The sequence below is a fragment of the Physcomitrium patens genome, chromosome 4 (assembly GCF_059467195.1).
Source record: "Physcomitrium patens ecotype Gransden chromosome 4, ASM5946719v1, whole genome shotgun sequence".
In the NCBI taxonomy this organism is placed as follows: Eukaryota; Viridiplantae; Streptophyta; class Bryopsida; order Funariales; family Funariaceae; genus Physcomitrium; species Physcomitrium patens.
The window spans coordinates 13,563,452-13,588,154 of NC_143413.1; the positions used below are offsets into that span (position 1 = coordinate 13,563,452).

Consider the following 24,703-nt stretch of genomic DNA (forward strand, 5'->3'; position numbering starts at 1 on the left):
CGAGCCAGCCACAAGAATCTTTCAAAAAAAGAAAAAAAAAAGAAGCAGGGTTTACTCTACCAAAAAATTAAATCGAAACCAAGAGACGGATTTTTGTCAACGGTGTCCTTTGTGTGTCGTGAGGAGACCAATAGAGCGGCGAAGCAACTCCATCGGACACCGAGTTAGAGTCCAAGTAGGCAGACGGGAGTGACAAAGTGGACAACGGCCACCTGGATCTCCACGTGGATCCGCCACGATCACTGGCACGTGTATCTCTCCCGCCACGGAGAAAGGCTAAAGGAGTGGTATCTATATAAGGGGGGGCTCTGCAACGATCATGTGATGCTTTCCCGCGTGTCCGTGCTGGATTCCCGGACAAATTTAAATTCACCAGGTATGGCGTTGGCGTCAGATTAGCGGAGGTGGCACTAAATTTGGCTGGGCTCTATCATTTCGCAAGGCCGTTCTTGCTGAAGCCACTCAGACAGAGCACATCAAAAAGGCAAAAAAACCCACACGACAAATTACGGTGACCCTGCTGGTAATTAGTAAGTGGGGTAACCTCGATTGCAACTAATTACAACTAATTAAAATTAAAGTGCAAGTTCCTTGAAATTTGAAACTTCTTCTCTATGTCAATGTTTAGTCTAAAAGATAAATTCACAACATAAAGATAAATAATAAGAACCCAAACGTGTTTGTTATAAACACCAACTACTGGTATTTATTATTACGATAAATAGATAAATAAATGTGTATATATATATATATATATATATATGTGTGTGTGTGTGTGTGTGTGTGTGTGTTTCATTAAGGATTTGAATTTTTTTGGTTACATGAATATTACATCTACTTAATAAATATTAAGCCAGAAAAAGAAAAACTAAGTATGAAGGAGGTGTTAAAAGTCAAAATGACTCATAAAATTATTGCTTTCAGTTACATGGAGATCCAAAGAACAAGTTTTTCAAATTATATAAACACAATTATAAATGGAGAATATTTTAAAATGTAAAGGCTAATATGAATTGGATATGTTTATTCAACAAAAAAGACATTAAAATTATCATACTGAGTGGTATAACAAACATATTAAAGCTTTTTTTGTTTCTTCTTAAATATTCTGGAAAGTTATTTATTCTAAGCATAGGTCATTCCTTTCAAGGTCACAAACCAAGAATCAAAAGCATTTTATATTAAAACATCATTTCTTGTTTTAAAAAAAAATTTGTGTGACTAAAGCTATAGAGACTAAGGAGTAAAGAGCCACCAAGCAAAAATAAAAATTTGTTATGGGAATAAGCACCTCTATTGCTTCAAGGGTTCAAACCTTAGACCTCATATAACTTGTTGGATTACTCAACCAAGCGCACCAACCTCTCTAATCGGTGTCAATTATTGCCAATTTTGCACTATTTGTACTAAAATAGATTTTTGCTTGGTTTCCGGCCCAAGCGCAATATGCAAACAATTCTATAGGCAAATCCCTTAGTAAATGGTTGTGGATGCAATCTTGTAGTGCAATATTCATCTATAGTGCCAATGTAGAATATGCCCTATGGTGGTGAGCAACCATAGGGTTGAAACCATAAAAAGAAGATGATCCAAAATTAATGTAATTCACACATGAAAGTTGAATTTCAAGGTTGAGTAAGGATGGGTTGTGTGGTTGAGCTAAAAATGGGTTTAAAAATAAATTTTGAGTACTTGTAGACTTGAATGGATGATTTTAATAGATCTATGGAATTAGATATTTTGGAGTTTTTTAATGAGTATTTATTAGTAGTAGACACTTCTACAGATTAAATGCTTTGAATTAGCACTAATTTATCTACTTTCTAGATAAGCTTTTTTGGTCTAGCTTAATTTTTACTCTCAATGTTCCTATGGAGAATGGGTATATATCTATATATATACATATTCCCAAATTTTCAAGGTATTTTGAGGATGAAAGTAATGAACATGTTTTTCAAAGTTTTATTTTTCTTTTTCTGTTTCTTTTTTAAAAAATAAATAAATTTAAAGATATGCTTAGGAATGTGCTGTAATCATTTATTTATTTTTAATCCTCAACACTCACAATGGATTTGAAGTTTTGTAACTTTTGTTCTAAATTGATAACCACCTTTAGAACACAGAATCAACATTAGGTTTATAAAAGAAGAAAACAATTTTTAAATCTGGAACGGCACTATTATGTAATATCTGATTTACTGCCACCAATTTATAGTGACATGTATCTGGTGCAATGCTACAAATATAAGAAGTTTCTTCAAGAATTTACGAATACGTACAAAAAATTGAACTACACCTTAAGATTTTTTATTTTATTTTATTTTATTATAAATACATTAAATGTGATTAAGGTAAAGGTGTGGCACAACATGGTTCTCTATTGGATGACAAACTTTTACAATGTGACTAATTTAATGGTCTTTTGACACATGAAGCATTAATATCATTAATATTTCAACCTATTTAATAAAACATTCTTCCGGAAGACAAGGAATACCAATAAATTGGCCAAATTGTACTTTTATTTAATAAAAAAATGTACTATTATTTATTATTTAAAAGCATGTAAAAACATAATTTGCCTAGGGTGGGTTTAATACCAACCATAAACAGATATAACCATACAAGTTACATTAAAGATAAAATATTCATAATAAGATTTTTGACAGTATTTTGTACGACTATTCTCACAAGAATGCTATATATATATATATATATATATATATAGGCATTACAAAATATTAATTTATTTCAAAATTTAACAACAATAAGTTCCATGTGGAGGAGACCCACAACACAAAACAACACACAGCAAAAGAGCCACAATATGCAGACAAGCACAGAAGGGCAAAGTGAGTAATAGCTGCATATAATAATATACATTAAAGAAAAAAAGCCCAAGTCATTCATTAAGTAACAGATATTTTAACATAAAATATTAAATTTGTTAGATAGGAAGTTTGAGTGGGCCTTGATTCTCACCATAATGCCTTAAGAGTCTTTTTATTTATGTTGTAACGGATAATATTCATGTAATCATTCTGACATATGTGAATGGTATTGATTTTATTATTATGATCATGATTATGATTATTTGTTTTGTGATTTTTATTAAAAGGAAGTTTTAAGAAAAGTCAATGTTTGTGTCAGAATAGGTGTGATTGCTTTCATTGTTTCTTCTGGGGTGCATAGAAAAGTGAGAGATTTGGTTTTAATTAATTTTGTAAATATGTAAAACAAAATTCTATCAGAGGATTCAATTATGAAGCTGAGCAGTTTGGTGGAATGAAATCACTATGATGGGCTTTTTTGTGTTCTTTCACAGAGTTCTGTAGAAAAGGGATACAAACAACAAATAACAAACAAACAAACCACAAAAAAACAAAACTACTGTCTCTCTCTCTCTCTCTCTCTCTCTCTCCCATGTTTCACTATGTTCATTACATTGAGTGGGAGATACAATCACAACCTAAAACTCCCTCTGACACTGAGTTTTGGGCTATTCACTCATTCATTTGACCATTCATGATGATAATTATGACGATGATGATGTTATATATATATATATATATATATATAGTTTTTATTTATTTGCACAAGGCCATCAGGCTACTATCTTTTACTGTACCAGGGTCTCTATACCATTTAAATGAAGGGACTTTCTTGTGTGATGAAAAATACATTGAAAATCCTGATCAAGATAAGTCTGCCTCGGAGTTAATAAATTTATTTATTTTTCATACAAAAAATAATACAAGGGAAGTGGTTTATTTTTAAACTTCTTTCTTCCACCGAAGAAAACACTATCAAAATCACGCAATGAATTAAGTTCCCCTCTCTCATTTCTCGCTGTATCGACCACTTGATGGACACACATGGTTTCTGGTTTTTAATTCAAGTGAGAAAACAGGCCCACGTCAAAGCCATGCTGCTGGAGTCAAGTATAACTACAATAATAGATATTATTATCACCACATAAGCTTTCGTTTTTTAAAATTTACTTTCAAAAGAGAGTTTGAAACCTGGTTTGGGGTAACATTGCAAACCAATCACTTTTAATGTTTCATGTCAATTTCACTATTATATATTTATATTTACATCAATCAGGTGATCAATCCACAAAGGCAAGGGACTGAGACTGGCCATGAAACCCAGACTCTGTCTGTCTGTCTGTTTGTCTGAGTAACTGACGGACTGACTGAGTTTATTTATTTGCAGAGCCAGGGCAGTTAAAACTAAAGGAGAGGGTTCATTTATCACCGACGTCAGCTGCGTCTCCTATTCCATACCGGACAGACACATAAATGGGTCCATTTTTATTTTTGTTTTTGTTTTTCTTCTATTTTTTTTTTCATGTATGATGATGTGCTCAAATTTGATTTTTATCTGTATTTTGTATATTTATTTGAATATAATGATTGAGTCTTTTTACTTTTATTGTCATTCTTTTATGTTTTTTGTTGGTTGGTTGGGTGATGCTATGCTGCATTGATCACTAGTTGTTTGGTATTGTGGACACCAGATTTGCCTGTAAAATAACTGGCATCTGCATGCAGCTCATGGAATTGCCAGCTCTCATGTTTGCATGTGCTGTGATTGTGCTGGATATATATATATATATATGTATTATCTGATTTAACCCGTTTTATTTTTTAATTATTCATAATTAAATAATGTGTAAAAGTTAGATAGTTGTTTAACTGCCACCTGTTGTTTGTTAAGGTTATTCCTATCCCAGTGTTTTTGGTTTATTATTTTTATTATGTGATTATCAATTTTTCACCATTTTTTATAGGTAAAAGCTACAAGACATTTGAACTTCAAATATTATTGAGAAGGAATCACAAAAATTGGAAAATTGTATTTAAAGTGTACCGTGAAATTTCTCCTTGCTAATTTACCAAAATGAGACTATTGAAATGAATGTTAACATTTTGATAAAAATAAATAGAAATAAAGATCTGAATGTTTATACATATGTCTATTGCTTGGTATGGAGCAATATTTTATGAAATTGGCATAAGAGATAATATTATAGTAAACTTTCAAATTTTATGCATGATAGTATGCAGAGGAAATCCTATTGGTTCTAAAAATCCCTCAATATGGCAACTCTTTCAACAAAGCTCAAGAATGGCAACCTTAGAACAAATATATTTTATATTTATAGCTTAGGGCAAGCTTGCTTAGGTTCTAAGTTTGAAATATGTTTAACAAACAACTGAGAAATAGAATGAATGTCAACTGACACAAATTGGTGAGTGTACATGAGTTGCAAACCTAGTTTTTGCTATATTTTGAAAGATTTGGAACAAGGATTGTGCTATTTAGTAGAAATAACAATTAATACTTGAATTCTATGCTTACATAGCTAATATTTCAAAAGTATATATATATATATATATATATATATATATACATATATACATACATACATTATGTTTTATACCACATGGTTGCCGCTATCAATATACCCAAGTGAAAGAGAAGAAAGAAAATGTGAGAGAGTGGGGCAAGAATATGGATGATCAATGTAATGGACAAAGCATCACATTGACTTCATGGGACCAGGCGGAGATTGAGATACGCACACAGATGGGAGGGAGAGCATCAGGTAGGATTTTACAGAAAGGGGGTCCACATCAGCAGGTGAAGCACTTGGATACTCGCATACAAACACACACAACACAACACAAGTATACAAAAACAATACAATATCAAAGCAAAACAAAGCATCACACATGAACCTCTCATTGGGTATGATGTTGCTCTGCCTTTGCAAAGAGCAGCAGCAGCAGGGTGTGAAAAAAGTTCTGCAGTAGCTGATGTGGCATATGGGCTGCTGCTGATGTGGCATATGGGCTGCTGCTGATGTGGCATATGGGCTGCTGACATATTCATGCTACAGCTGAGCCAGGCAGGCATAAGCTGGTGGCTGCCTATTCTCACATTTCGGCCTCCTTATCCTGATAATGTTGATCATTCTGTGCACGAATAAGGTGAGACATTACTTTTTTCTTTTTTCATGTATAATAAAGTACATGGATCTCTTTTTTTTCTTTTTCTTTTTCTTTTTTTTCTTTTTTTTTTTCCAGCCTTTTGACACAAGAAATTTAGGTTAGAATTCAAAGTTTAACATTGTAGCCATATGGACATGAAAATATTAACCATGTATTGTCAATGTTTGTTAGACATGACCTAAGGTGTATCCAATTTCCTACTAGAAACAATACATTTTTAATGCTTTTTTGTTTTTATTTTTTGCAAATTCTGGAGTACAGTAGATTGAAAAATTACTAGCATCTAAAAGTTGAACTGTCAAAGTACTTGGGTATAAAATAAGACCACACATTAAACAAAGAGCCAACCAAAAGTTAGATACCATTGAATTAACATTGCATTATATGTAAATACTCATTTAATTTATTTCAAATCATAAATAAATATAATTTTGGTATTTTTCTTGGAACTGATTTTCATCACAACTAATTGCAAGTAGCCTTAATTGCAATCAAGTAACCCATACAAATAGGCACATTGTACCATGCTAAAACTCTTATATGAATTAAAGGCATTCAACAGTCAACATCAGAAATTTATTTATTTATTAACTACCAAAACATGAACCCTGAATAAAAAGTGCGGTTTAAAAAGTAATTGTGTAAAATGACCATGAATATGTTTGATGTTTACTAAATACAGAACAGTTGATAATAACTTAATTTTCAGAAGGATGGAAAATTTGTAACTTATCATTAATTCTTTAATGAATACAAAGAAATAATCCATTTCTAATTCAACCATAGGAATGAAATTTGATGTCCTTGAATATAGACCAAGCAATGACAAAACAACAACCTTAACTAAACTCAATGTATCATGAGTATGAGTAAAATTTCTTTATTTTTGACAACACTTCTTGCAACTCCTGAATCCTTTATTGTTATTATTTTTTGGTCTGCTGGACAATACTTTCATGATATATAAAAGAAGAAGAAGAAGTTGAAACAGATTTTTTTTTTTTTTTTTTTTTTTTTTTGTGGGGATTCACATCACAATGTTATTATGACAAAAAGGGGGGGTCTAAACAAGACAGAATATGGATGGAATTATGTGGAGTGTCTGAGGTGCTCACTTGGGCTACTCATAATACTCACTCACTTTCTTACTTATACCCACCCCACAGTGACTCACTCCCATGACCCAGTGTATTTGATCATCACCCATGGCTGGCCCCATTGTGAAGAACATTTTGTCAATCATCAATAGTGAGGTCAGAGGCCCATTCTGAGGCCCCAAAACACACAGCTGAAGAGAAGATTATGCACTCCCTCCAAAGCACACACACTCACTCACTCACTCACTTACACATACAAACACACACATACAACTGGGTGGTACCCATCAGGGAGAATCAGCACAGAGAATCCACAACTATTGCAATGGCATAGCATAACAGCAACGGTACTCCTTCACTCCCAGCTCATTCCTCCTCCACTTTGCAAGTCAGCACTCAAAAATTGCACCCCCCCCCTCAAGCCCTAATACTAATACTACTGAGTGGGTGTCAGTGTCATCCAAAACCCTAATTTTTCACTTGGTGGGAGAATCCATGAACAATCCAAAACCCTATTTTATTTTTTGCTTTCAGGGGCTTTGGAGCAAATCCCTAAACCCCAACAATTGTAATGTGGAGTGGATGTTTGAGCCATTTCAAAACCCTGATCTTCAAGTGGGTCTTCTCTGTTTTTGGTTTGTTGGGGGTGGGGGGGGGGTCTGAGTGGCATTGGAATCATTGAAGCCCTTCTTCTCTGCAATGTGGAGCTTCAGTGCAGGGAGCCTTGCAGTGGAGCATTATTAGGGTTAGGTGTGTGGCAGAACATCAAAACAAAAACAAATGAAAACAAAAAAAAGTAAAAAGTAGAAGTAAAAGTACCTTGTCGTTCAGTGGAGGGGAAGTACTGAAGGAGGGAGAGCCACAGAGCAGTTACCCATTCTTCACAACTGGACCCAAAAAGCAAGTCCTCCCCTTGCGACACATGGACCCATACAGCTGGCAGTGGATGATTGGTGCCAGCCTGGCAAATCCTGGAACGTGCATTCCTCCCCCAATTGGATTGCTCAGCTGAAGACCCTGTAATACCCGCCTTGGTGGAGTGAACGGGTATCTCATTGGTCTCACTGTGAAGGAAATTGGTGATTAGGGTTTTGGTGTGTTTTGAAATGGGTGCCTCACAATCTTTCCTCCCACCATGTTGAGAATATTAAAAAGGGCTCATATTCATCATATTTTGTAGCTCCTTTGATTGTTGAGATTAATCACATTCTTCTTCTTAAAGAACGTGATTAGATGTGCATGAAGAGGTGCATCAAGTGTTGTCTACCTTAAATGAAAATGGATCACCTACCACCACAACTTTGCTTTGCATAGAGATAAGATCTACAGTCTCTCCACTACTGTCAAGAACTTTTTTGGAAAAACAATGCATGGCTTTGTATCGTTTTTGCTTGATAACAATTTGTGATAGAAATGTTTTTCATTCATTTTCAATTCATTCATTGTTGTTGGTGCACCTGTTATTTTTTTACTTTTTTTTGTTTTTTTATAATTGTTTTTACATAAATTATAATTAACAAAGTAATCTGTAGGTTTGGCATTGCAGATAATTCACAAGATATTTTGTTTACTCCAGTTTTAAACATGCATTACACTCTTTAACTTCTCTCTTGCTGACACAAGCTACATTAAAAACACATACCAAGTAAGTGCAAAATTGTTGCTTCATTACTTGTGGTTGGAATTGGCAATGTCATTGAGGGGAACACTAACAACTCAAATTTAATTGATCCTTGAAGTATTGTTGCTCTTGATAATAGCAATGGATGGGAGCTTTTGTTGGTTTGTTTTGTTTTGTTTTGTTTTTGTTTTTATTTTTTAAATTGTCTTTACAATGACCATTGCATACTGCAAATCATCTTTCCTTACATTGTTGGTTTAGGGTTTAGCCTTGACATGTATCATAGTATAAACGCTTCATTTTGTCTCTCTAAACAAAAGTTAAATCATGTCTCTTTTCCAATTATGATTCATATTTAGAAAAAAATGTCTTTTAGCAAAATTCCTCCTTGTTTTGCAAGAAGACTCTCCCCTCATACTCCAATCACACCAAAACATAACTTCAAAGTTTTGCTAATTCCAAAGGATTTACCCACATCAACACTCAAGGAAGTTTTCTAATCTTCTACCCCACACACACCCATTTTTCACTCTCACTTTGATTCTATTTCAATCTCATTGTCTAATTTTTAATTCCAATCCTGCTTAGCCTTTGCATAGGTTCTTTCTTTGAAAGTAAAATATTCTTCTTCCTTCCTCTACATTTTTTAAAAATAAAAATAAATCTGGATATTATTCATTTCTACTATTATTATTTTTCACGATAGAGCATAGAATTACCTTAAAGATCCTGTCAAATCCTGTAAATATGTTTTTGATATTAGAGCATTGCCACCAATGCAAATGGCCAATGGGTGGATGTTGCCACAATACACTGTTGGGAAAAGTGTCCATTTTGTGAGGGACAAGTTCCAAAACTTGTATTCTTCAATCTTTTTAGTTATTAGTTTTAATTTTTATTAATTTAAATATTATGTATTGTATTTTATTATTGAAAAGAAGCCCATGGAACTATACCTATATATATATATATATTTGAACCATTAAAGTTATCAAGTTAGAGAAAAATCCCTCAAACTTTTTAAAATATCTTCATTATTCAAGATAATAATTGTAATGATAACATTGCTCAAGTCTTTGGTAAAATTATCTCATTAGACTTTATTTTTATTTAGTTGCTTATTTTTCTTGTATACTTGAAAGCAACATTTAATTGCTTCTACATTCTTAAAAAGATAAAGTATAGAGATCTTTGCACCTTTATCTTTTTATTATTATTATTATTATTATTATTTTATGCATCTGGTAACTAATCCAAATAAAATACCATGTAACAAAGTCTTAAAAGTTAAATTTATTGATGATTTGATAAATATTTTTATTAGATCAATTTTTAGGCATTAAATTTTAATATACAATTCATATTTTGAAGAAAATAAAACTCTTTAATTCTTTTGGTAGACTAAAATATAACAAAGCTTAATTGTAAAACTTTCTTGAAATATGAAACAGATATATCACTAACAAAATTTATAACTTGATAATATATATAGAATAAACTCAAAATAATTACTAAATATAGTAAATATCATATCTCTTATTTTTAATTATTATGAATTAGTAAGATTTTTCAAATAAGAAAAACACCTACTTCTTTAATTACCTTTTAAATATTCTTTAATCTAAAATTCTTCTATTTTCTTATTTAATCATTATATATACAAATATAATATGCTTAATTTATAACTTAAGTAAATGGATATTTTATAAATTATGTAAGGAATATTAGCTTAAGAATATAAATTTACAACCCATGAACAACCATTGTTCTGACAAATATCAATAAATAAGCAAGAAATATTAGTTAAAGAGTATTAAATAAGTGGGGTTCATCTATAAAAAAATTTAATCTACTTTTTGGAAAGTTTTTTCAAACTAGGAGTTCATAGATTTAGACTTTTATTACTCTCAGAAATATTTCAGAAATATTTCTTGATAACATACTTCTTGTATTACTATCTCAAATCTTGTATTGGCTTTTATAAAAATAAGAGTCTAAAATCTAAAACCAAGTAGAATTTGATTGTGTTTATTTCTATGCTCATTTTTTTTTTTTTTTTTTTTTTTGAATTGATTCTCTCAATATATTCAGAAATAAATCATAAAACTTAAAATAATATATATTTTTTTATTTTATTTCTAAAATATGTAAAATATTAGAATTTTCTTACCAAGGCTTTAAAAAAATATTTATCTAAAAATATCAATCATAGATTACAAAACCATAAAATCCATTATTTATTATTTAATTACAATTCAATAATTTTTTTAATAATATATTTTAAAATCCATCAATTATATTTTTGAAAATATGTATATGTATTTCAAATTAATCAAGTCCATAGTTAGAAGTATTAAGGACACAAAAATAATAAACAAGTAGAATAGAAGTGTGAAAGAAATACTATATAATATAAAAAAATAAGATTAAAAATAAGACTAGAAAAAAATAACATTAAATATCTCTAAATTGAATATTAATGAGATCTTTAAAATAACATATCTTATATATTGTTTTTATAATTTAATTAGTAGGCTTTAGAAAAGCTTTTTTAGAAACATTTGCATCACGTCTAAAATCAAAACATGCTTACACAACTTTTATTTTTATTTCAGTTAACTTCATTAGTATCCTATGTTTGGAGTCATACACAATCGTTACAACACTTTTTCATTCAAACTTGTCTCAACAAAACCAACCCATTCACCAAACCACCGCTTGAGCAATAGAAATGGTGTCAGTTTCATCACAACTTGCAGAGAGTCATGAAGAGATCAGTTTGGTGCTCGACTTGAAAATACCACAACAACAATAACAACAATAACAACAATAACAACAACAACGCTCAGCATGAATGTGCAACAATTTATCTTGATGATAAAACCCAAAACCTGTTTGTTTGTTTGTTTTCTGCTTGATAGTTGTTTTTTGTTTGATATTCCAATTGCTGAAATCGTTATTTCGTTTTTTGTCGTCGAGGTTGATGGCTTCACGGAGAGGCATTCAGTATGATTCAGTTGTTGCATGCATTCAAGCTTCTGCAGCCAGTGGGCTTGATTAGTGATACTCGTGACCACCACGCAGCTTTCGCTAAAGCCCCATAAAATGGTGATGGTGTAGTGATAACAGGAGGAGTAGAAATAGTAGTAATAGTGGTAGTAGTAGTCATAATAATAACAATACCATTAATAATAATAATAATAATAATATTATGATTCCCTGGCTGAGGTATTTGGTAGACGCCGTTGTCGGTTGCTGCTGGCTTGTGTTGCGGTTGAGCTGCAGAATCCCGGTTCAGAGATCTGTGGGGGGGAACAGCTCGCGGTTGACCCCAAGGATGGTGGAGGTAAATGCACAAGCCGCTGCTCCATTAAAGCTCCCTCGCTGCCCAACAGCATCGATTCGTCTTCAGCTTTGATGAATTCGCTTCCATGGATTCGTAACTCCCCCTTAACTGGTCGGTGTGTTGTGGACCGTGAAGGGAATCTGGCAGTTGGGTTATGTAAGTACATGAATGGATCTGGAGTTGGCATTGCTAGTATTGCAGAGCTGTTCATAACTTGACGACTACGTTTTGTGAAGCACAGTTACACACGGGACTCGTTCGATGTGACTTTGGGATAACAGTGTGATCTTCTACGACGATCAATTGGTTCGTATTTACTGAACACTCTCAAAAAATACGCGAAGAAACGAGTCAATTTTTGCAATTTCAGCATCAGAATAATCCTAGTGATGGGTCATGGTTGAGTGGTACATCGCCACGAGGAAAAACACGCGACTTGTCAGTAAAGTGTTCATGCCTCATCAGGACTCACACCAGTTTCGAGACCTGAGGTGAAACTGGACATCGCCGTGCAAAGTCCCATGCACATATCCCCGGCATTCAATCATGTAATGCAGCGAAGGGATCTCAGTGGTGGAGTCGACGAGATCGAGACTGCATGAGAGCAGCTACTGGAGCAGTGAACATCCGACGAGTACTAACAAACCACCGTAGAGCACGTCGTTCGGGTTCTCACTGAAACATATTTGTTCGGGAAAGCTGGCAATGTCACAACTTCGGGATGCAGAGGCATCGAAAGGGGGCCGACGAAGCATGATGACGATGATGATTATGAAGGATATGCTGCAGAGCAGTGGTGCGGTGGGGGGCTGGAAAGGAGCTCGATGGGAGTCTGATGCAATCCCGTGTTGCTGCGATGCTTTCTCTCCCTTTTTTTTTTTTTTTTTTTTTTTTTTTGTTTGTTTGTTTGTGTGTGTGTGTGTGTGTGTGTGTGTGGGTATCGTCAAGGAATTGGGAGCTCCCTTCAAAGACACACACACACACACACAAACACAAACATGTGTCTGTCTATGTGTGTGTATGTCTTATCTATCAATCGTTCATCACATGAGACACAACGTTGACAGAGGCTGATTGCCTTGCTATACCGACATGGCTAACGCCGTTCATCGGGAGACAGATCCGTTATATAAATATATGTATATCCTATTGGTATCCAGATCTGATGTAAATGTGTGTGTGTGTGTAAATGAATATATCAGATTGGGAGCTTGTCCCCAACTGCTTGATCTAGCTTCTTGCTAAGGATTTTCATATCAAACTATTGGATTAATTTTCTAAGTTGTTTCTTAAAGAAATCCTGGAAGGTACATCTAGGTCGTTCCATTTATAGCAAATGATTTCATGTGAGAAGAATAATGAAGAAATATCCAAGGAATATATATATATATATATATATATATATATATAAGTCTTTTTTGTTGTATTTATTTATTTTTTTATTAATGTTTTGGATGTTAGTTTTTAAAAGTTGTAAGAAATACCTTTAAAGCCAAAATGATTATTGGAGATTTTTTTGAAATTAAGAGATGTTTTTGAAGAAAAACAATATTAACGGTGGTTCAGGTGTGCATTTTTCTAGATCCATTTGATCTGGTATATGTTACATTTGGTGGTATAGAAGTTGTTTAACTTGAATACAAATAATACATTCAACTTAACAGATTTATCCACTAAAATAAGTGGATAGTTATTTATTTTATTAAACATTAGAATTAATTAAAAAAAAGTTTAAAATTAAATAATTGATCATATATTAAATTAAAATAAATTTTGGTATATTATTATATATATATATATATATATATATATATATATATATTGCTAAGTAATATACATAAAAATAATATATAATATTTTTTTTTTAGTAATCAAGATCAAAATTACATAATAAAAATTGATAGTTATTTAAATAATATTACTTACTCTAATCTATAATTACTAAAATTTTATTAATTATTTTTAATAAATTTAAAAATATTACAATTTAAATTTTAAATTATTTTTAAATTATCAATCATAATATACATGAATAAATTTTAATTTATTTTTAAATTTTTTAAATGAAGTCTTTAGGTGTAAATTGACAATTAGGCATCAAATAAGAAAAAATAGGTGTTTTTACAAATATAGAATTGAAAAAAAATCTAAAAAAATTTGGAGTAAAAAAGCTAAAATATCTAAAATATTCTCAAATACTATTAATTTTTTTTTTAGTATATAAGCAATTAAAAAAAATATACCAAATATATTTTTGAACAAAAAAATCTTCAATAGTTAACAAAAGCCTTTGTATATTACTAAAAAACTTTTCAATTAGTGTAAAATTTAAGAATGTTTTTAAAAATTAGACAAGTTTATTAAAAATATACTTACAAAAAAATAGTATCAAAATTAGATGGAAAGCTAAAAAAAAATTATAATGAAAAATTATTTAATTTTAAAAAATAAAGCTTGATTTTTTTCTATAATTTAAAGATTTATTAATGATTATTGAAGAGTACAATGTGCTATTTTGATGATAAAAATGATGTATACTAAAATATCACTTTTTACAATTAGAGCCAATTTTTAAGCTTCTAATCTAGTATAAAAAATAATTAGATTGCATTGACTTTTTATTGGTTCTAAAAAATATCCACAAACCTTTTTTCGGAAGGAATATGCCCTTGAATAAAAATTCATTTGTGAAAATAAAAAAATTAAAGTTGGTTACAATCTTACCTAACCTTAAATTTATTTTAAACAACTATCTTGTATATATATATATATATATATATATATAAATATATAATTTACTATAGAAAAAAATAAAATTGAAGAAAAAATGTATAGATATTTTTATTACGGAAGTGCAAAACTTCCATATCCAGATGAATATAATTCGTAAGACATGTGAATATGCGAAAAAAAAATATATTTTTTAAAACCACAAGCATAACTCATAAAACTTTTGTTCAATTTTCTCAATAACATTGTCATTTTTGTATCTTCAAATAATATCCTTAATATATGACATGGGTTCTACACAACAACTATTGTACTCCCAGCTCAAAACACTACATAAGAAACTAGGCAAATAAAAAAGTCCTCTCTAAACAGCTGCAAACTCATGTTCTTATATAGTGCTACCATATCATTCAAACGCTATCCACTTGGACACAAACAGCACGATGGAAGCAAAATTTGAAGTAACTTAAACTCGATAAATCGACAACAGAAGCACAAGTTTCGGCTGCCAATTAAAAATGACAAAAAAACCAACGATCTTTGTTAAAATTACAAACAATTTGAGTATATAAACTGTACACAGGTGAAGAAAAACTTTTTTCTGCTCTTGCAAATATATGCTAAACCAGACTCTGATGTGGACAGTTTCAAAAGCCGGGTTTACACGAAGGTCTCCGTTGCTGAGTCGTTCTGATTCGTGAAGCTTAATGCCCTGGTATCTGCTCGAACAAAACCTTCAACACATTCAACGTAACGTTAGAATCACCAGCCGGGGCTCCCTTATTTTTCAGTATCTACACCCGATAGACGACGCCGATTTCGATGGATGATGCTTGAGGTATATGGAGTATAACCGAAGGTCCCCTGCAGATTCGCCTCAAGAAAGTGTAGACAACGTTAATAGCAAACTTCTTCAGTATAGATGATGCGTTGGTTGCCTCCACGTAGGAGTGGCCCAAGATGTAGACCACACCCCTCTCTTTATGTTCTCGAAGCAGTTCTAGCTCCCGCAGGATGGCTGGATCTGGTTGCTTGAAATCTGGACTTTGAAAACGAACCCGCTTCTTGCCATTCACTTGGGGAGTGGGTTCATTGCAAGAGAGCTACAAAGACCACCAAGAGCGAACAAAAACATTTGATTTAAAAAAATAAAAATAATAATAAATCAAAGCTGAACCTCACTTAAGCTCTACAATTTGCAGGACAAACCTCACTTTCTTCATACACGAGTGAATTTTGTCCATAATGATACATGACACAGAGGACAGGGCTTTGATCCAAACACCAATACAAGAACTGAATGACGAAAGGTAGCAAAAAAAAGAAAAAAAAAGAAAAGCGTAGGCAATATACCTCGGACTTTGCGAGAGGCTGTTTCTTTCTCCCGAATCTTTCCTTGACGGTAAGTTCGTTGTCCACGGCGTGCACCAAACTTGACGATCGATACATTCCTGACGCTTGCATCATCCCGTCGTCTCTTTCGTCGGAGCTGCACGTTTCAGACTCCACGTCGTCCTCCGCCACAATAAAGGCACCCAGTTTTTCGATGAGTTTGTCCTCGAATCCGTCATCGTCTTTATGGATATCTTTGTATCCATAGCGAACAACACACCTATCAAAAGACACCAAGAGTTCAGAATCAAAATGCTGAACGACTCATAAGGCCTCATATAAGAAGCCCACAGAAACAAAAAGCAAATAAATAAACACTAAATTCACAAAAAGGCAATGAAACGGAATCCCAATGCTCGCACTGGCCCACTAATATCAAGAAGATGATCCACATATCTTCTTTAATTAAAAGAAGATGGGTTAATCCATAGTTGTCTATGCACCTCTAAGAGTGTAGAGTAAGTTATCACCTGTACAAGCGCAGGTCCTTTGAACCAATTCGTCCAACAAGATATCGCTCTTGTAAAGGAATGTAAGGCACAGGAACATGCTTTATGGAGACGAGCACTAGGAACTCATGCAACGCCGGCAGATTTGTGAATAGGTGGGCTAAAATAGGCGGAACGCCTGTCACAAGCTCTGTATAGTAAAGCCCAATACCAGGGACACGGACACCCCCCATAGTCTGCCCAATGTTCATCAACGTGTGCATGGCAACTTTGTTCTCGAAGTCGTATTGGTACTTTTTGGACGTCCCGTAATTCCATATGTACATGATTATTAGGAAAACAAAAGAGATCACCAACGGAACCCACCCCCCTTGAGGTACCTTCATAATGGACGCGGAGATGTACATTAACTCAATGGACCCAAAGAAAATGAGGAACCCCAGAGCTATGAAGATGCTTCGTCCCCATACCAACAAAATCACCAAAGCCATTAGGCAAGTCGTTACGAGCATCACTGACATGACTGCTAGACCTGCACCCATCAACATTTTTTTTTTTTGCTTCTAAGCACAAATGGATAAATTTTCAAGAAGCAGAGCTGTTCTTTATTTTTTATTTTTTATTTTTATTTATTTTTTAAGTAAAAAATAACTCCAGATGCATATTTCATTGTGTGGGCTATTCAAGATACGCAACTATTGATATTCAAACCAATGACAACTGATTTTATGCAACTGAGCAGCTAAGCAACAACAATGTTTGCTACGGAAACATTAAATTTGAGCGGGTATTGTGCAATTTGAGTCATGTACTCACCGTAAGCATTCCCAATGGTGGTTGTATCTCTAAACCCAACAGTGATAGCCAAGCACAAAAGAAATAAAATCCAATTGATTTCAGGGATGTAGATCTGGCCATGGATTTCTCTAGATGTATGGATTACTTTGACTCTTGGAAAACAATAGAGGGACACACATTGCTTCACAATTGAAAATGTTGCTGAGATAACCGCTTGACTCCCTACGATAGCTGCCAATGTAGCAATCAAAAATACTGGCCAAAATACAGGTGCTGCAAAGATCCAATACAAAGCAAGTTCGTTAACCCAATGCTTACTTTTCTCATATCTTGTGTCATCTTTCCGTATTTCAATTATACACTGAACTGTGCATTGCATAAGCGAAATCATAAATTTAAAAGAAAAAAACCACCAAGATTGCATACTTGGAATGGACTTGTAGAAGCTTTCTGAGACATCGTTTCGGTTCTTGGATAAGTAAGCAGCTTGCCCAAAGTATCCCAATAATAAGGCAGGATACACCGCAGTTGTAAAGGCAATCTACAAATCACCTTGACACTGGTAAGTCTTCACTTGAATCCAAACTAAACTCAAGAACTACTGACAACTAGCTCAGCTTATATTTTCAAACCGCTGTTCCCTACTCACTTAATGCTGATATTCACTTGAAATTTCATACCTCGCATAAGCAAAGTATTTACCAAGTCTGAGTAGTTGAAGGTTTTACTTCTCACAATCTTATTTATAAAAGTTATCATCATCAAAAGATAGAAAGTTCAGTAGCCTTCATCCATGTTGAGGCTTTGCTCATGTGTTAATAAGTTCTAGATCACCAAATTCATCACTATTTAAAGCTTGGATGAATGGTAATTCTACTTCAATAGATTACATGTCATTTGACTACATAACTGATTAAAATTCACTAGCCTTGAGATTTATAAAATACCTTGATAGAAACTTGATTGAAGTGTCCCAAGTCTGCAAACATGGCTTCAGTTCCTGCACACAAAAGCCGGAAGAACTTGTCAGTAGTTATTAACACATTGTGATCTTACATGCAGCAATCCTCATGAGCACGTTCAAGATGTAAAAATAAACAAATAAATAAATAATATAGAACCAAAACATTTGCTTAATTGATAAGACCTTAGGTGATCAAACCATTAAATAATTTGTTAAGCCAAGTTTATTTTGTTTCCTTGACCTTACACCGAACAAATCACTTTCACAAAACTTGGGTTGGTGCAAATTTTTGAGTTTTCAAGTCACAGAAGAAGCAGAAAATCCACAACAGAAAAGAAAAAGAAAAAAAGGAAAGACCTACCGGTAATGCACAAGACAACACCACCAAGAGATACCCAACCATCCTTTCCAGTAATTTTTAGGAATTTGTACATATATATTGGTGACAAAGCGGACCAAATCCCCCTTGGATTGTGAACTACTATGTTGTACACTCCGATGATGGAGATGCAAATCAACCACGCAATTACAATTGGGGCAAATAAAAAAGCAACCCTGCGTGTGCCAAAATGCTGAAGTACGAATAAGCAGAAAAGAATGCCGCATGAGACTGCCGTTACCACACCTGTCACCGTAGCCCATCTATTAGCGATCTACAAAAATACACTGATGATTCATATTGTTGTACCTTAAGCTAATCGTCTAATTAAACCAATCACAGCAACACAGAAGTGCCTCAATGATCAGACTTGATAGTACTTTAATATTGCAACGTGAGCTAGATGGTATCGGATTCAAGTGGGTGTTTAATGAACAAAGCATTCCAGTATCTTTTCAAGCACAGAAGTTCCACTTCTTCGGGGGATTTTTTAAACAAAGAGCAACTCTTAAGTTTTAATTTTTAGTTACTTATTTATTTATAAAGAATATGACGAACAAGGAAAAAATGGAGACAGTAGTATTGACATTACTCACCTTCCGGAAGGTCTGGTGCTGCAACTTTAATACCTGTAACCGCTGACAACACTGTAACAAATGCAAAACTGTCAATCATTAGTAAAAGAAATCATAAGATAAAAATAAATAAATACATAAATTGCACATTGTAACACAGTTTGAAGTAAAGATGATTGAAAAAGATCCCAAAGAGACAATGAGCCATCGGCATGAGAGACCTAGCACCAAGAAAAAAAAGCTGAGAAGAAGTTGCACACCAGATATGGCAGGTGTAAAAACACCATCCGCTATGACCATGCAAGTCCCCAACAAGACAACGATGAGGAGCCCTTTTCGGAGGTGGGGGTGCTTTTCAAAAAGATTCATCACCCTCAGCCCTAATTGGGTTTGCTTTGGAGTCACCACCTTGTACGTAGACAAATTTTGATCATCATCTTGTTGATTGGACAATAAGCTGAGTTTTCCATGGCGGCATAGTAGAGAGTAGAGGGCAAACGTTCCACCTGTTTCAATCAGACACTACTTCAAATACATGCACACAACCCGATTATTTTCCACAGTATTTTGTGTAATAAAATCTAAAGAAAAGTGGTGTAAGAAGTAACAAGAAGCGTACAGTATCCTAGACTTTTTTTGATCAATTCATAAGTCTTTCACACATAGTAAAAAAATGGAGTAAATTCAACAGTGTTCGAATACTCCTCGATACACACACACATATATATATATATATATATATATATACACATGGCCTTTTCAAGCCCTCAACAAAATTGAATTTACATACCTTCACCATTGTCACTTGCATTTAGCACAATGAATACATACTTGATGAGAGGGATTATTGTCAGCGTGTAGAAAATGAATGACAGGATGCCCAATATTTCATCATCGCTTTCATGCAACCGTAGCCTGCCTGCAAATGTACTGCGGTACACATACAGAGGTGAGGTGCTAAGGTCACCATAGACTACCCCAAAGCTCTGATACGCCAACAAGATGATCGCCTTCAATGGTATGTTTTCCTGCAATACAACAAACCCACTAAACCCTAAATCAATGGTGTCAGGGACCTTTTCTCAGTTGTCTGATATCAAAACAAACCTTGTTGAAGAAACGTAGTAACCAATATTTTATTACTATGTTTTGCCAGATTGGGTTAGTTGCATATGAAATGTTTACTATGAAATTAACTTTTGGTTCTATAGCCAAACACAAATAGGTCAAGACTATCCTCAAAAGTAACTGCCGGGCGCATCTCTTTACGATAAAACAAACATGACTATGAAATCCTTAGTTGACGATTGAAATATAATAAACCAGAATTTTCCTGATACAGATCACTTTAAGGCCATCGCTTCAAAAAACTATAAAGTGTAGATGAGAGTAATGCGCCGGAATGCACTGTTTCGGTGTTGTCTAGAATATACGTCCCATCCACCTCACGTGAGCAACGACAATTGTTCATGCCGAGGGCATTTAATATTCATCGTCGTATTCTTGTTGCGGATCTATGGGCTTCAAAAGTGCAACCATCGTAGCTAGAGCGGACGCCGAATCTATCACTGTAACCTGCAGCTGTGCATGAAACCATGGCAGCCAAGGTTGTGTACCTGATTTCCATGCAAGAAGAGCCGCCCATACTCCGCGTCGACGGCTGCCATGACGATGATCTCAGTTCTAGGAGGCACTGTTTTTTGTGTGAGATGGTGTTTTCTGGGTTAAAGGGAATCGGTCAGTCAGCGCCGGGGAAGAGTGGATTGAGAATTATAGACTTCATATTTGATAATAATAATAATAATAATAATACGCTGTATCTGGATTACATCTTGCTCTTGCGACGTGCATACTCGTCCGCTCCTTCAGGTGAAAGCCCGTTCCACCAATTCGCCGTTTAACGTGAAACCCGCTTGGCTAGTGCTCCAGATAAGCCCACAGTAATAAATCTAGTTGTTCTCGTCAACCTCCTCAGCTTGGAGGTTCAGGAGATTTGCTGCCACACAGGAACCGGCAGCTCCGATGCAGCAGTAGTACGATTGAGCACGGGTTCCAGTTGAAAACAGCTTTTCAAAAAAGGCGGCTCAGCGACTTGCGTACCCTGGTGGCCAAGAAAAGCGAAGGTATGAGTAGGGAGCGGCGAATGAAGGAACATGAATGAGATCAGTGCTACTGACGTGCAAGAAATGCAGTGTATCCAACAAACGATCTACAACAGAATATCCGACGATCGACGGAGCGAATTACGAACACTTCCCAGGAAGATTAGAACTGCGCATCGACACAACAATTCTTAAGAGACCCACCCACGACGAGTATTTTCGGAGACGGTTTAAGCCCCCACATTGCCTCGTATCAGCAAGGCAACGATAAACAGTTCCAACAAACAATTCGACAGTGCGATGATCACGAGGTCAAAATCCAGCGCCAAAAACAATATCTAGTGGAAGTTTTTGCTACTTCTCCCTGCCCAAACCAAAACTGGAAAAAAAATAAACAAAGTCTCACAAAGCATCCGAATAGTCGTAAGCCAGCGGTGCGGTTAGCACCAAATTCGAGAATAACGATGCCAACATCCAAATCTCCTCACTATGCGAACAGGCTAACCCCCACTCATACAAGCGGAAGGTTTAAAACCCGACAAGACATCCTCACTGACCACTACTTTCCAAATTCGTCGCCTAACCAGCTCTCCTCCCGCCATGATTTGGATCCATTGAGCTCAACCCAACTGAATCGCTAAATCGCTACACGATCATCCAAATCCTAGCTACAAGACCCTTCCGAAAACTGTCAGCAAGCTGTCCAACGAAATCCCGTCAACCGAATCGTTCACTACAACGCATAAACACATCGAAACAAGCGTAATCTACAGCAGAAGAATTTCGGTGACCCAGTTCAGTAACCGAGGAAGGATATGAGACGGTGTACGTCGAAGACAGCCTTCCCAATTGAGGGATTCCGCCGACGGCGATGGGGATTGAGAGAGATTACTTGAGAGCGTGTCCGAGACCGTTTCAGGTGCCATGCTTCGTTCCACTAATGCGACGACACCTTGTTTCCATTTCCATTGACATTCCCTCCAATCACCCTTTCTAAAAATTCCTCACATGAAAACGAACTGCGTCGTCACCAGAATAAAATCTGGGTGCTGGCTTACTCTCTCCTACGATTCTCGCACAATGCTCAGTCAGTCAACTCACACCGCTCCCCAATCCCTCTCTCTCACCCAGCCGCCCTGTGCTGGCACTACTCTCAGTCGCCATTGATTCCAATCTCCCTGGTCCAATGTGGCGAGTCTTCAACCGATTCAGCACATGCGACTGACAACTGGCTCAACTCAAGCTATCGCTTCGGGAATTTGGATACGACATTACTCAAGACGAAATTTGCTTCACTGCTGCTCCCAATTCTCATCCGCACTCTGAGGAATTGTCTTCACTGACTGCAGTTCTGCGGATTTTTCACCGCGATTCTTCGAAAAATTTCGCAACTGAGTTTTCAGGAGAGCATCAGTGGTCCCATGATTCATAAATTCGATTGCATTCGTCGGAGATGGAACACAAAACCGATCGAAGACGACGGAATTTGCTGTCGAGGCGATGGCGGTACCGAGACAAGCTTGCTCCGATGGCCTACTCTTCATTCATCCAACTTCGGCATCCATCCATTGTATTTCATCCATATTCTATCCCTGGAACTGACCCTCATTTCCCAACAATTTTTTTTCTTTTTTTCCTCTAAATTTGATGCTTTATGCAGGATTATTATTATTATTATTATTATTATAAATATTTTTAAAATTCGCTCAAAATTTTATGTATTCAGATTGATATTTTTAAAGTAGGCTTTTGTCTGAATGGTTTTAGCACTATGTGACTCTATTAAATTCATTGATTTAACATTTCTTTTATTTTTTTATTAATGTGCATTATGGTTCAACACATTCAATAACACAATGCATAATAAGTTCACTTTCATTCAATATGTAAATTAAAATGAAAATAATTGCACAAAATCTGGGGGAATTCACATGTATATAAGATTTGTTATAAAATAATCAATGTTGACTGAAGAATTTGTTTTAAAATATTTACCTGTCAATTTAACTTTTACAAAAATTAAAATAAAAAAATAGTTTTACATGTATATCCTTGTGGTTCATTTTATTTTTGACGCTTGATTGAATGCTAAAATTGATAATCGAATTATAATTTCATCGTTATTCAACCACTTAAAACAACCATTAGGTGGTTCCTTATCTTGTTATAAAATATGCCCTCAATAATGTTCACAAAACCTGAGCATTACATTCAAGTTTTTTTTTGCCCAGACTTTTAAATTGAAAATTGTAAGCATAAGAAAAATAGATATTTTTAAAAATAGATTTAAAAAAAAGTTATTCTTGGCATATTGAATATTTTGTTTATTCAATCAATTTCTTTGTAAATCGTAATTACTCAATTTTAGCAAAATAGAACATATAGATGTTCAAATTTTCAATACAACTGAATTTTAAAATATATGTATTTAAGAAATATTAAATAAATAACCAAAAAATAGAATTAAATGAATGTACTTATGATATTTGATTTTAAAGGATATTTTGATAAAACCTTGACTAATGCCATCATCATGATGTAAGTTCTAATATTTCCCTGACACGCAACTTTTAATTCTGAAATTGGTTTTCAGTTTACTAACAAGTTTAGTTTTGGCCCACTATAGATGCTGAATGAAAGTTTTAATGTTATAAATCTTTAAATCTACCAGAGCCTTTTAATATTTATGTTGTTTTAGTGGAGTAAGGATTTTTACTCCTTTTTTTGAGCAATCGAGTTGAAGATTTTAATTAAAAAATAAGAAATAAAAGCCTATTTTAAAATTAAATACATAGGATAAGATGGGGTAAAAATAAAAAAATGTGTACTGCAGTTCATGTGTTACAGAAATGAGTTTAACTATTTACCAAAAATTTCAAAAATTGATTAGTAGATGAATTTGAATTTTAGATAATCAACCAAATCACAAAAATTCTAATAAAATATTATAAAATATATTTAAGTTGTGTTTTTTTTAGCTTTTATTGATTAATATTGTTTTTATTTTATTCAAGATACAACACATACAGAAACTAAGCACATTATAAATATTTACAAAAACAATTCTACACTCCTAGCTAAAAACACATAGATGGAAAGCTATAAAATGAATGGCAAGTATGGATACTTGACAAGGGCTAAATTTGAAACTTTTTGCAAGTGCAAAGAAAATATCCAATGTAATATATGTGTAGTGTATGTTTTGAAATAACATATTTTTATTGGGCTTT

The 24,703-nt window shown here is 34.1% G+C and overlaps 1 protein-coding gene and 1 long non-coding RNA gene across 11 annotated transcripts; one reads left to right on the forward strand and one right to left on the reverse strand.

Moving 5' to 3' along the window:
- The first annotated feature begins 2,034 nt into the window (after positions 1–2,034).
- Positions 2,035–10,759, forward strand: LOC112281196 (uncharacterized). 9 transcript variants are annotated; one of them, XR_002969540.3, is made up of 4 exons: positions 2,035–2,852; positions 3,156–4,032; positions 4,219–5,257; positions 5,572–8,674. It is a non-coding gene; the product is annotated as an uncharacterized LOC112281196 (long non-coding RNA). The 9 variants fall into 9 exon arrangements; XR_016502645.1 differs by having other exon boundaries at positions 2,037–2,852; positions 3,252–4,032; XR_016502649.1 differs by having other exon boundaries at positions 2,038–2,852; positions 3,326–4,032.
- Positions 10,760–15,333: 4,574 nt separating this feature from the next.
- LOC112281016 (potassium transporter 1) lies at positions 15,334–23,142 on the reverse strand. Of its 2 annotated transcripts, XM_090249843.1 has the most exons (13): positions 22,366–23,142; positions 21,201–21,472; positions 20,988–21,090; positions 20,162–20,399; positions 19,632–19,877; positions 19,393–19,443; positions 18,779–19,042; positions 18,401–18,453; positions 17,880–17,994; positions 17,472–17,726; positions 16,677–17,187; positions 16,168–16,426; positions 15,334–15,917 (listed from the first exon to the last, which is right to left on the reverse strand). In XM_090249843.1, exons 3-13 carry the CDS (start codon positions 21,036–21,038, stop codon positions 15,609–15,611), a joined length of 2,352 nt encoding a protein of 783 aa, XP_090105969.1. In that variant the 5' UTR covers positions 21,039–21,090; positions 21,201–21,472; positions 22,366–23,142; the 3' UTR covers positions 15,334–15,608. The 2 variants fall into 2 exon arrangements, with proteins under 2 accessions (XP_090105969.1, XP_024372896.1); XM_024517128.3 differs by lacking the exon at positions 22,366–23,142 and adding an exon at positions 21,678–22,357 and having other exon boundaries at positions 20,988–21,472.
- Between the last annotated feature and the right edge of the window lie 1,561 nt (positions 23,143–24,703).

What these genes read in the sequence shown, in the direction of transcription:
- LOC112281016 (XM_090249843.1), bottom strand. Translation starts at nt 21,038, where the DNA reads ATGGCAGCCGTCGACGCGGAGTATGGGCGGCTCTTCTTGCATGGAAAT. An exon ending in TTTTACACCTGCCATATCTG is followed by an intron (nt 19,444 to 19,631) that starts GTGTGCAACTTC and finishes CATTTGTTACAG; the next exon opens with TGTTGTCAGCGGTTACAGGT. An exon ending in AGCACCAGACCTTCCGGAAG is followed by an intron (nt 19,043 to 19,392) that starts GTGAGTAATGTC and finishes CTACGGTGACAG; the next exon opens with GTGTGGTAACGGCAGTCTCA.